The 13,136-nt window shown below is 49.5% G+C and overlaps 1 protein-coding gene across 2 annotated transcripts in view; it reads right to left on the reverse strand.

Moving 5' to 3' along the window:
- Positions 1-13,065, reverse strand: part of RECQL4 (RecQ like helicase 4) — a 38,859-nt gene extending 25,794 nt beyond the window's left edge. The window contains exons 1-7 of one of the 2 annotated variants that reach the window (XM_081873985.1): positions 12,940-13,065; positions 7,493-7,602; positions 7,352-7,385; positions 5,550-5,659; positions 4,778-4,921; positions 3,077-4,200; positions 2,395-2,494 (exon numbers count right to left, since the gene is read on the reverse strand). In XM_081873985.1, coding sequence (XP_081730111.1) covers positions 2,395-2,494; positions 3,077-4,200; positions 4,778-4,921; positions 5,550-5,659; positions 7,352-7,385; positions 7,493-7,576 — 1,596 coding nt within the window. In that variant the 5' untranslated portion in view covers positions 7,577-7,602; positions 12,940-13,065. Of the gene's footprint in view, positions 1-2,394; positions 2,495-3,076; positions 4,201-4,777; positions 4,922-5,549; positions 5,660-7,351; positions 7,386-7,492; positions 7,603-7,868; positions 8,121-12,939 lie in introns of those variants that run through there. The other variant, XM_081873986.1, reaches the window with a different exon arrangement.
- Positions 13,066-13,136: the final 71 nt, after the last annotated feature.

The following is a 13,136-nucleotide window of genomic DNA, read 5'->3' on the forward strand; positions in this document are numbered from 1 at the left end:
AAAGGCCAGGCAGAACAACTCTGTCTCACAGGCCGTGCGGAAAGAAATCAGATCCTGCAGGGACCTGGTCTCATGAGAGAGAGCGTTCCACCAGGCTGGGGCCAGTGTTGAAAAGGCCCTGGCTAATCTGACTTCCTTAGGGCCCGGGACCTCTAGGGCACGGGTGTCAAACACAAGGCCCGCGGGCCAAATCCGGCCCGCCAGACCTCGTCATGTGGCCCGTGTAGCCGCCGCTGGCCTTCACCTTTTATTCTCGCTTTTTTTTTTTTTTTTGACACAAGAAAGCCGCCTCTTCAGCGCATGCGCGGCAGCCTACAAGCCAGAGAACGTCTGCCCTCTAGCAGCGCCGGCCGTTCTACACAGGAAACCTCCACTTTACATTTATTCAGGAAACCTCCACTTGTTTTTATATTGAGCGCATGCCATCCTGTGATGTGACAGATCCAACGGCAGCCTGAACCCTTCTCTCCTGTACTGTAAGTCCTATAGATACAACCGGCCCTTTGAGGGTGACCAAACTGCTGATGCGGTCCCCGATGAATTTGAGTTTGACACCCCTGCTCTAGGGTGTTGCTATTTAGGGACCTTAAGGTCCTCCTCGGGACATACCGGGAAAGGCGGTCCAGTAGGTACGAGGGTCCTAGGCTGACACACAAAGCCCTGCCCTGACACACAAGCCCTGGTGCCACTGAGGACTGGGAATAGCTCCATCTGCCCTGAAGGGAAGGGGTCAACAGCCACCTTTCAGGAGCTGGAGCCACACCCACCCATCACCCAAGTCTAGGAGGAGTGAAATGAGAAGGGGGCAGAAGAGCTCAGCCCACCAGGAGGAGTGAGAGGCTACAGGAGCACACACAGCTTTAGTGATCTCTTACCTCCAAGAGGTGTGCTTTCATGTACTCAGATCTATAAATTTAGACATCCACTCACTGTCTAACCACACCCTGATACACAAGCCCCTGAGAGGTGGTGGGCTCTCCTTCCTTGGAGGTTTTTAAGCAGAGGCAGGATGGCCACCTGTCATGGATGCTGTCAGGGAACTGCCAGCAGAACAGGGGTGGGAAACAGAGGGGCAGTTGTGTTACAGGGAGCCTCCGAAAATCTTGCAAAGCAGTTCCTCTTCCGGTGATGAGGAAAGCCCCACCTCCAGTGGGAAAGAGGTGAAAGGACCAGAGGATGCTGGTGGGAGCCTCAGCACCGCTCCTGGCCAAGCTGGCCAGGAGGGAAGCATGCCCCTTCCACCGCCCACCCTGCGCAGAAGTCTAAAGTGCAAAGATGGAAGGAAAAGGCTGGGAGTAATGAGGCTTTTATGTCGGGGGAGGTCCAGGAAACAAGCACTCCCGGATTCTGCTAGCGATTGAGGCAGACATGAACTTTGGGGTTCCGCACTGTAAATAGTTTTTGCACCTAAATAAAACCTGTAAAAGACAGGTCGGAGTCCTACGTGGTTACTCGTGAGAAACCACCTTTGCCATCTGACAGATGCTTTAGCTGAGATTCTTGCACTGCCAGGGGTTGGACTAGATGTCCCTTGGGGTACCTTCCAACTCTACCATTCTATAACAACTGTGGCCCCCACCCACAGTGCAACGAGGCAGAGAGCTACCCACCCCACACAAACAAATGAAGAAATGGCAAAACCGTTGAGAGTAGCTGTCATTTCCCAAAATGTTTTAAACATAAATATTCTTCTTCATGTGAAACTAAATGAAAAATTGGAAGGATAACAACAAGAAGATTTAAAGAAAGAACTATTGGAAACTCAAGGCAGTAGAAACATAAGATGATTAGTACCCCACTAAACTTGAAGTATGTGAAGCCCCAACAAAAATTTATAATTTGGCAGAATATTTGGACTATATGATATGTATTTGTATACAGTGGTGCCTCGCAAGACGAAAAGAATCCGTTCTGCGAGTCTCGTCTTGCGGTTTTTTCGTCTTGCGAAGCAACCCTATTAGTGGCTTAGCGGATTAGCGCTATTAGCGGCTTAGCGGCTATTAGCGGCTTAGAAAAATGGGGGGGGGGAGTGAAAAAAAATCGCAAGACTCGCAAGACATTTTCGTCCTGCGAAGCAAGCCCATAGAGAAATTCGTCTTGCGAAGCGCCTCGGAAAACGGAAAACCCTTTCGTCTAGCGGGTTTTTCGTCTTGCGAGGCATTCGTCTTGCGGGGCACCACTGTAATTTGGAATACTTAATGTGATTTGATTGGATTGTTAAAATGGAAAATTTAATAAAAATTATTTTTTAAAAAAGAAACTACATGCAAAATTGAATTCAATTCCCTCCAGAGCAAACAGGCTACTTCAACAGTTGGAAGTTCCACTCAGATATGATTCATTCCAATTCTATTTTACAGGCTGTAAATACCACTGAGTCAAGAGGCAATTTACCTGCTTGCGAAGCTGCCTCCCTTTCAAAGCGTACCCTTTCACGTGAGATTTATTCTTGAGATTGATTCGCACAAAGTTGCCATCCTTCTTTGGTGGTGGTCTAGAAAGAGATAAGATCCCTTTATTGTAACGGTTCAAAATAGGATGCCTCCTGTTTACTTCTACTCTTGCTCAGGCCTTAACGCTCACTGGCAAAAAGGCACAAAGACTTAAGGACCAAAGCAGTCCTGATTCCCACCAGCCCCTAAAGACCCTAAGGGACTGTATTTCTCAAAAAGGTCCTGTGATCTCTCTTCTCTCTCTTTCTCGCTAGTTGAACACAAGTCTTTGCGGGTAAAACATCCTCAAAGTGGAAAAGGAAGGGTGATACTGTAGTGTTAATAAAACAAAACCATGCAAGGTGTCAGCACGGAGAAACCCTGTAGGAAGGTACTGCATGAAATGACTATTTTATGTGACAGTAATTTGTAGAATGCAAAATCAGGGTAGGGACTATCAGGAGAGATGAACTGCACAAACCATTCACTTTCTAGTACAAATTTATGTACTAGAGGAGAAAATATTAGATTAAGTTGTACTTCGAGGATGCCACTTTTCCTCTTAAATAGCAACTCTCCAGGCTATTCCTTGGCCAGACAAGAGGAGCAACAATTGCCAGCTCCAGAAAGCTCCCTGGACATACCTGCAGGCCAGACTGTTGGATCTCTCACTCTGTCTGGGACACTCCTCCCCATCAACTTCCCCAAGGAGGTTTTCAAAGCAAACTGGGGTGCCTGCTCCACTTTTGTCTTGTGCCTCAACAATGTCCTGATCATCAAAGTCGTATTCACTGAGCCCTGGCTGTTGACTAGCACCACGCAGTTTTTTGAAGCGGCTGCCCCCCGCTACCTCTTTAGTTCTCTTGCGCTTTACGCCAGAGGTGCCACTTTGGGACCTGTCCTTGCCATCATCTCCGTGGTCTTCAGCATCCCGTTTCCTCTTCTTGCAAGAAGCTTTTCCTCTCTTAGAAGGACTCCTCTGCTGCCTGTCCTCCACTTTGCAGAAAGCACCACTCAACTGCGGCGAAGTTCCTTCCCCAAGCTGCATCTCGGTTTCCTGAGTGGCCTCCTTTGTGCAAACCTCCAGTTTGCGGCTATGCTTGAAGGCAGAAAACTCAGCTTTGCTCTCAGAGAGTGCTGCGTTTGCACCTGTTTTGCATGGGGTCTCACCCGCAGGATGGTTAGCCTGCCCACTGGGCTTGCAGTCGTCTCCAACACTTTGGACCAGGGGCTGGCTCTCCACCGCATCTCCTTGACTGTTTTCCCTGGGAGAATTGCAACACTTCTCCTGTTCCTGCTCTCCAAGGTGGGGAGGAACAGCCCCTTTCCCCTGAGAATTGTGTCCTGGTGAGCCCTGGCCTGGATCTGCCCTGCCGCCTGGGATAGGAGAGCCGTCTCCAGGGAGCCCCTCTCTTGCCTGCCATTCTGCCCCTTGGCACCTGTCCAGCCAACCAGGATCCAGGCTACTCAGCCGCTTGGTCAGTGTCTGCTTCAGCTGCCGAAACTTATCCAGCGGAGGCGGCGGCCTTGGCTTTGGGTCAGAGCAAAGGAGCTTGTTAGGAATCAGCCCTGGGAATGAAGGTGGCAGGAGGGTTTCAAGTTCCATGGGATCGGGGCAAAGCAGCTGATCTGGGCTATTGTTTAACAAAGGAGCCTCAGGTGGTTTGGGAGACGCAGCCTTTGCGGTGGTTTGGTGCATGTCCTTCTGTGCCGCTGTGACTGACTTCCTCCTGGGGGTGAGGGATTTCCTTAAAGTTACAGGGCGTTCCTGAGATCAAAAGTAAAATTCAGTTAGTTTCCAGTAACACTTTCTCCTCTTATTTTATACCAGAACAGAAAACCTTTAAAGCTAAGCACAACACACATCTTTCCCTTCCCTACTGGAAATCTTTGCTAAATGGCTGGCTCTTCCCCAGCATGTTTTGAACCACATAACAAGTCTCAGGTTCCTTCCATGGGGTTTCCAGTTAAAGGAGATCAAACACCAGGGCTGAGAAAAACCTTAGACACCCAGTGAGAGCAGACAAAATCTCACTTAGTATTCAGAAATGCGTGTTCATGCATCTGCAAGGTCAAATTATACAGATAAGTAATTATTTAGGTAAGGGAAATGAGCTCAGACTTTCCAAACAGCCTTAGCCCTCCGTCTGGTTCAAGGTGCTCATCAAGTTTGCAGACATCATTGAAATGGAAGGAAGTGCAAAGACTAGATCATATCACAGGCATAGATTAAATGGAGTTAGTCCTTTTGTTTCTTCAAGGATTTTCAGCCTTCAGAAGCTACCCTGTCCCTGCACTCAGCCTGGGCTCAAGGCTAGAATTAGTCACTCACCAATCACACAAACCTTAATAGCTGATCCCAAGTTGCATTTCAGCTTCATGCCAAAATACTTTACAGAAGCCTGCAGTGTCTCTTGATCCTGCGGGGTTAGTTTAGGAGCCATATTTCCTCGATTCAGGTGCGCACCCCAGCAATCTGACTCAGGTACCTTGGAATAGAGACGAGGGGAGGGGGTGGGAAAATACTGGTGGAAGTTTTAGAAGGTCATTATGGCATGCAAAACTAATTTTTGTAAATTTTACTTGCAAATCGTTCCTCTGTGCAGAGTTAAGTTTAATAGTTAAGTTTACATATCTATATTGTAGTTCGTTTTCCATATAACTGCTATCATTCTCCAACTATTTATACTTTTATTACATTTATATCCCACTTTTCCTCTAAGGAGCTCAAGGTGGTATTCATAGTTCTCCCAACTTGGTCCCCACAACCATGTGAGGTAGGTCAGTCTGAGAGTGAGTGATTGACTGGCCCAAGCCCACCTAGTGAGCTTCATGGCTGAGTGGGAATTTGAACCCTGGTGTCCCAAGACATGGTCCAGGCCTCTAACCACTACACCATACTAACACTTTATTGCCTTCTGAAAACAGTTCAGCCCCAACACAGCTTCATCTGGTTCACATTTAGAGGCTGTAGGTGACAAAAATGGAGATGGGGGTGTTAACAGGCTGCAGGGGTTTTTGATCTGATAATAACAAACATGGGCTCAAGCCTTTCCCCTGCAAAGTCAGTGTCCACAGACAACATCACAACTGTAAAACACAAAGCTCCTTTGTTACCTGTTCTGTTACTGGCAGCTCCTGAATTTCTTTCTGGCAGATGGCTTCAGATCCAAGGAGGCCTTGCTGTCCTTTGGTTTCTTTCAGTGCCTTGTACTCTTTGTACAGTTCTATGCACAAATAGCAGTTCAGAATGACTTCTAAGCTGACAAGGAATTACCTGCCCAAATCAACTCTGGGGTCTATCAAACCCAGCATACAACCTCTCCCTCAGGTAGTAGTAATATTCAGGTGTGACAGTTCTACAATAGGTACTGATTTGAGAAGAGCCTGCCTGTAGGGAGGTCTTGTTCTGACAGTATATGTTTAGAAATTCCCCCACTGGATTAGGCATTGAGGCCTGCAGCTTGAGCTGAACGAAACGACAGTAAATGTTGCAAGGGGCTGAGATGGAGAGATGGAGAGCTTCAATTCACAAAGTCCCTGTCCTCCCCGATCTGACAGGCCATGGCTCCACAGAGCTGCTGCCAATCAGGAATGACAACACTCTAAAGATGGACTGTTGGCCTGAATCTCCTTAGGGCAGCCAGCCACAGTACCTTTCTGCAATCATGTTTCCATGTGTTATAGGGGGTCAAATTTCACAGCTACTGGAAAAGCATATTAAATAAATGGAAAAGCATTTTGTACACTGAAAGCCCCTACACAATTAAACATATTTAGATGGCAATGGCCCAGTGCTGACTATGTAAGTGATTAAGGCCCATCATCCCAGTGTTTTGGGGTCTTGTGCTGTCTGTGTTTGGGGTCTTGCCTGAGTGTTGGGGTCAGTCTGTCAGTGAGTCGGAGCCTGTGTTACATCTTGAATTTCTGGAGCAACAGGAATCCTTTATATCTGTATCTGCAAAGCTTACAAACTATATGTCTATATATCAAAACAAAATAAAAAAATTCCTTCCAGTAGCACCTTAAAGACCAACTGAGTTAGTTCTAGGTATGAGCTTTTGTGTGCATGCACACTTCTTCAGATACACTGAAACAGAAGTCACCGGACCTTTCTATATAGCAAGGTCTATATAGAACTAACTGACTATATAGAAAGGTCCGGTGACTTCTGTTTCAGTGTATCTGAAGAAGTGTGCATGCACACGAAAGCTCATACCTAGAACTAACTCAGTTGGTCTTTAAGGTGCTACTGGAAGGAATTTTTTTATTTTGTTTTGACCATGGCAGACCAACACGGCTACCTATCTGTAACTGTCTATATATCAGTGTCTGGAACTGTTTTACTGAGCCTAATCTTCTACAGCAGTAAACTATTTTGGACCTGTTTCTGTGCGGTAAATGGAACTGGGGGCAACTTCGGCTACATAGGTGCCTCACCTCATATCCCCAACAGTAATTAGGGTTTCTCAGCTCTGTATCAATACTTTAGATTTGCAATGCTGCCATGTATTTTATAATGTTTGCATGCTATTGTTTAACCTCATTTATCTTCTCTTCTGCAATGCTTCCCACTGAGGCATTTGCAGGGGAAAGGTGATGGAATAGAGTTTGCCCTGAACCAACCAAGCTCTTCCTACCTTAAGACAATGTGTTCTTAAAATGAGCAGTGACAATTATTCTGCTAGTTGAATTTTTGTGTTTTAATTAGCAGGAGTTACAGGGTTTTAGAGTTCTATGCTCTCCTTACCACCATAGGGAACTGGGAAGCATACACGTGACTCTGGGGACTTGCCAGCTGATCTAAATTATTCCAAAAATCAAAGTTGCCCCCTTGATTAACCTAAAGCTGGCTTGACATCCCTTCCACTACTGCAGTACACAAAAAGAAATATGCTATGGAGAAGTGTCACACTTACGTCTGACCTCTTCAGGAGCCGTTGCAACATCAGCCTAGAAAACAGGTGCAAATTTGTCAGGATAATTTTAGAAATGTGAACGACAGACATGCTGTCAGCAGTAACTCAAATGTCCATCCTAGTCTACAGTGTTCCAAATACCTTGCCAGGTCTCCTTTGGTGCTCCTGAAAAAACAAAACCTCCCAGTTTTTCAGCAGGCGTTTCACCTTGTTACACCTGTCCATCGCTCCCCAAGACAGGCTTCCAAAAGCTGCACGAGAAGACAGAAGTTTTAGGTTAATGTGTTCCAAAGGAACCCTTCAGAGCTGGGTTGGTAGCAGGCAGGATGCCACAATGCAAGTCCAGAATATGTTACACAGCAGGCAATTCATAACTGGAGAATGCAACTTTCAGATTTAATATTTTTCATGAATTATTATTATTTAAACAGTGTAATCAATATAGATGACATAAGGCCCTCTCAATGGCTGCTCCCAGACAACTCTGGTTCTCCCTCCCTAGAGAAGATAGACTTACTCCCTCCTTACTGTCCTTTAGCCAGCAGATGAAGACATTCTAGTTTCAACAAGCTTTTCAGAACTGGCTGCTTTTAAGGAAATGGCTGGTACTGTGCTGTTCTTCTTGTAATTATCTGTATGTTTTTAATACATCTTCTTAAAACGCCTCTTCAACCAGGCGTGTTTGGCTGATTAACATTCTAAGGCTTTTTAAATGTGTTTGTTTTACTATGTATTTTGTATTCTCCTTTTGTGTTTTTCTGTTGTGAACTGCCCTGGGACTTTCGGGTATAAGGTGGTATATAAATTTGATAAATAATAATAATAAAGAAATACATTTAATAATAAAATAAATTATATATCTGTTTAATAGTTTTTAATTATTGCTCCCCCCCCCAATGTTTTTAGCTGTTTTTATTTTAGCTGTAAACCGCCTTAGGTCACAGTCAGGGGAAAAGGGTGGGATATAAAGAATTAGTGCTGTATCACTTTTATTTGTTTAAATAACTGTTACTTTCTATTGTTATGAGAATTATAAGGTCTAAGATATAAAATAAATGTTCATAAATGTACCAGGCAAACACATACATATGCTTTTGAATTATGGTGCTGGAGGAGACTCTTGAGAGTCCCATGGACTGCAAGAAGATCAAACCTCTGCATTCTGAGGGAAATCAGCCCTGAGTGCTCACTGGAAGGACAGATCCTGAAGCTGAGGCTCCAAGACTTTGGCCACCTCATGAGAAGAGAAGACTCCCTGGAAAAGACCCTGATGTTGGGAAAGATGGAGGGCGCAAGGAGAAGGGGACGACAGAGGATGAGATGGTGGGACAGTGTTCTCGAAGCTACAAACATGAGCCTGACCAAACTGCGGGAGGCAGTGGAAGACAGGAGTGCCTGGAGTGCTCTGGTCCAGGGGGTCACAAAGAGTCGAACATGACTAAACAACAACAACAACATATAAGAGCTTGCGCACCAATGTTTGGGGTTCTTCCTCCCTCCTGCATTGGGGGTGTGATCACCCTGTTGCAACAGTTTAATGAAAATCAGGCTTACTAGCTGCTTTGCTTCTCAATATTCTTTGGTTGGCCTCTTTTATATTCGCCTACAGATAGAGAACCTACATAAGAACTCTATACGGGCTCTTGGGTACCCCATAAGGGGAAAGGAGCAGTTTTTTCTTATAACACTATATTCCGAAAGGAAAGAGAATGCACATTGCTTCTCTGTCAAAGTATGCTCTGGCACAGATCGAAGTCTCTCACATGCCTGCATCACATGCGAACTAAGGTCAGAGGAAGCTCTGAGGGAACTTAACTCTTTTGGGATTCTTTTTTTAAATATATATATATATATTTCATTTTAATACACCACATACAAAAAAGAAATATGAAGATAAACACATATCCATCACCTCCTAACAACTAAGACAGAAAAAATAAAAATAAAAAACAATACACTGAATAGTGCTCACAATACATTTAACATAAAATGCCTTTTTCCTATGTAGCTGACCTCCTGTCTACTCCTTACTTCTGTTTCTCATCCATTATTCACTGCCATATTATAGAATATTTTGGCTTTAATGTTATTTATTCTATCCTAGGTTTTCCATTAGATTTAAAATTCCTACTGAAGTTATTCAAATGCCGCTACAGACTTCAAACTGTCATTACTATTTTTCAAATAAATTTTAAAGTTCCCCTTTTGTGGTGAATACTTCCTTTGCTTTATTTTTTATTCTTTCTGATAAACGGTCTAATTCTGCATATTCGGTCATTCGGATCCACTCTGATATAGAAGGGGCTTTATCACTTTTCCAATTTGTCGCAATGAGTATTCTTGCTGCAACAGTAGCATAGACAAAAAATTCTGCTTTTTTAGGAATGTCCAAATCTGTGATTCCTAGTAAAGCTTCTGTTTTTTGCTAAAAGATATTTTTAGCATTTTTCCCAATTCGGAATGGATATCCTCCCAGAACAACTTGATTTCTTGTGATAGAGGAGGTGGGCAGGTGTGGAGGACTCCCTGGTCCTGAATGGGGTAACTGTGCCCCTGAAGGACCAGGTGCGCAGCCTGGGAGTCATTTTGGACTCACAGCTGTCCATGGAGGCGCAGGTCAATTCTGTGTCCAGGGCAGCTGCTTACCAGCTCCATCTGGTACGCAGGATGAGACCCTCCCTGCCCGCAGACTGTCTGGCCAGAGTGGTGCATGCTCTGGTTATCTCCTGCTTAGACTACGGCCATGCGCTCTATGTGGGGCTACCTTTGAAGGTGACCCGGAAACTGCAATTGATCCAGAATGCGGCAGCTAGACTGGGGACTGGGAGCGGCCGCCGAGACCACATAAAACCAGTCCTGAGAGATCTGCATTGGCTCCCAGTACGTTTCTGAGCACAATTCAAAGTGTTGGTGCTGACCTTGAAAGCCCTAAATGGCCTCGGCCCAGTATATCTGAAGGAGCATCTCCACCCCCATTGTTCTGGCCAGACACTGAGGTCCAGCTCCGAGGGCCTTCTGGCAGTTCCCTCCCTGCGAGAAGTGAGGCTACAGGGAACCAGGCAGAGGGCCTTCCCGGTGGTGGCACCCGTCTCCTGCCAGATGTCAAGGAGCTTTGCAATCTTCCAATATACCTGAAGGGGCGTCTCCACCCCCATCGTTCCGGCCGGACACTGAGGTCCAGCTCCAAGGGCCTTCTGGCGGTTCCCTTCCTATGAGAAGCCAAGTTACAGGGAACCAGGCAGAGGGCCTTCTCGGTAGTGGCTCCCACCCTGTGGAACTCCCTCCCACCAGATGTCAAAGAGAACAACAACTACCAGACTTTTAGAATACATCTGAAGGTGGCCCTGTTTAGGGAAGCTTTTAATGTTTAATAGACTATTGTATTTTAGTGTTTTGTTGGAAGCCGCCCAGAGTGGCTGGGGAAACCCAGCCAGATGGGCGGGGTATAAATAATAAATTATTATTATATATAGATTTTGGGATTCTTAGCTGGACCCACCAAGGGTGCCGTGATAAAGTTCCCATTGGGCTTCCCCACCATGAAACACAACACTGTGGCAGCCATCCCTGTACATGAGAAAGATAAGCAGAAGGGGAGACCCCTGCCCTGAAGAGGGGCTCTGAAAGGGACCCAGGCATCCAGGGATCCCTCCCCCTCCCAAGGCTGGAAGGAACCCAGGTGTCCGGGCGCCCCCTCCTCAGGATACTGGAAGGGACCCAGGTGTCCGGACACCCCCTCCTCAAGGTACTGAAAGGGACCCAGGCGTCCGGGCGCCCCCTCCTCAGGATACTGAAAGGGACCCAGGCGTCCGGGCACTCCCTCCTCGGGATACTAGAAGGGACCCAGGCGTCCGGGCACTCCCTCCTCGGGATACTAGAAGGGACCCAGGCGTCCGGGCGCCCCCTCCTCGGGATACTAGAAGGGACCCAGGCGCCCAGGCGCCCCCTCCTCGGGATACTAGAAGGGACCCAGGCGTCCGGGCGCCCCCTCCTCAAGGTACTGAAAGGGACCCAGGCGTCCGGGCGCCCCCTCCTCGGGATACTAGAAGGGACCCAGGCGTCCGGGCGCCCCCTCCTCGGGATACTAGAAGGGACCCAGGCGTCCGGGCACCCCCTCCTCAAGGTACTGAAAGGGACCCAGGCGTCCGGGTGCCCCCTCCTCAGGATACTAGAAGGGACCCAGGCGTCCGGGCGCCCCCTCCTCAGGATACTGAAAGGGACCCAGGCGTCCGGGCACTCCCTCCTCGGGATACTAGAAGGGACCCAGGCGTCCGGGCGCCCCCTCCTTGGGATACTGAAAGGGACCCAGGCGTCCGGGCGCCCCCTCCTTGGGATACTGAAAGGGACCCAGGCGTCCGGGTGCCCCCTCCTCGGGATACTAGAAGGGACCCAGGCGTCCGGGCACTCCCTCCTCGGGATACTAGAAGGGACCCAGGCGTCCGGGCGCCCCCTCCTTGGGATACTGAAAGGGACCCAGGCGTCCGGGCGCCCCCTCCTCAGGATACTGAAAGGGACCCAGGCGTCCGGGTGCCCCCTCCTCGGGATACTAGAAGGGACCCAGGCGTCCGGGCGCCCCCTCCTTGGGATACTGAAAGGGACCCAGGCGTCCGGGCGCCCCCTCCTCGGGATACTAGAAGGGACCCAGGCGTCCGGGCACTCCCTCCTCGGGATACTAGAAGGGACCCAGGCGTCCGGGCGCCCCCTCCTCAGGATACTGAAAGGGACCCAGGCGTCCGGGCACTCCCTCCTCGGGATACTAGAAGGGACCCAGGCGTCCGGGCACTCCCTCCTCGGGATACTAGAAGGGACCCAGGCGTCCGGGCACTCCCTCCTCGGGATACTAGAAGGGACCCAGGCGTCCGGGCGCCCCCTCCTCAGGATACTGAAAGGGACCCAGGCGTCCGGGCGCCCCCTCCTCGGGATACTAGAAGGGACCCAGGCGTCCGGGCACTCCCTCCTCGGGATACTAGAAGGGACCCAGGCGTCCGGGCGCCCCCTCCTCGGGATACTAGAAGGGACCCAGGCGTCCAGGCGCCCCCTCCTCGGGATACTAGAAGGGACCCAGGCGTCCGGGCGCCCCCTCCTCAAGGTACTGAAAGGGACCCAGGCGTCCGGGCGCCCCCTCCTCGGGATACTGGAAGGGACCCAGGCGTCCGGGCGCCCCCTCCTCAGAATACTGAAAGGGACCCAGGCGTCCGGGCGCCCCCTCCTCAGGATACTGAAAGGGACCCAGGCGTCCGGGCGCCCCCTCCTCGGGATTCTGAAAGGGACCCAGGTGTCCGGACCCCCCTCCTCAAGATACTGAAAGGGACCCAGGCGTCCGGGCGCCCCCTCCTCGGGATTCTGAAAGGGACCCAGGTGTCCGGACCCCCCTCCTCAAGATACTGAAAGGGACCCAGGCGTCCGGGCGCCCCCTCCTCAGGATACTGAAAGGGACCCAGGCGTCTGGACCCCCCTCCTCAAGGTACTGAAAGGGACCCAGGCGTCCGGGCGCCCCCTCCTCGGGATACTGGAAGGGACCCAGGCCTCCGGGCACCCCCCCGTCAAGGTACTGAAAGGGACCCAGGCGTCCGGCCGCGCTCCGTTACCTCGGCCTCCTTCCCGCCGCGCTCTGAGGCGATTCTCTCCTTCCCGCGCGCCCGCCGCGCCGACCAATCGGCGACGGTTCTCCCGCCCGAGGGGCGGCGCCTGCTGCGCCCCAATCAGGAGGAGCCGCTGGGGTGCGGGGAAGAAAGGCAGGCCGGCCGCTGGTCTCCTTGGAAACCCCGTGGGAGGGAGGAGGGCG

Source organism: Podarcis erhardii (assembly GCF_964252035.2).
Source record: "Podarcis erhardii genome assembly, chromosome: 8".
Classification (NCBI taxonomy): domain Eukaryota; kingdom Metazoa; phylum Chordata; class Lepidosauria; order Squamata; family Lacertidae; genus Podarcis; species Podarcis erhardii.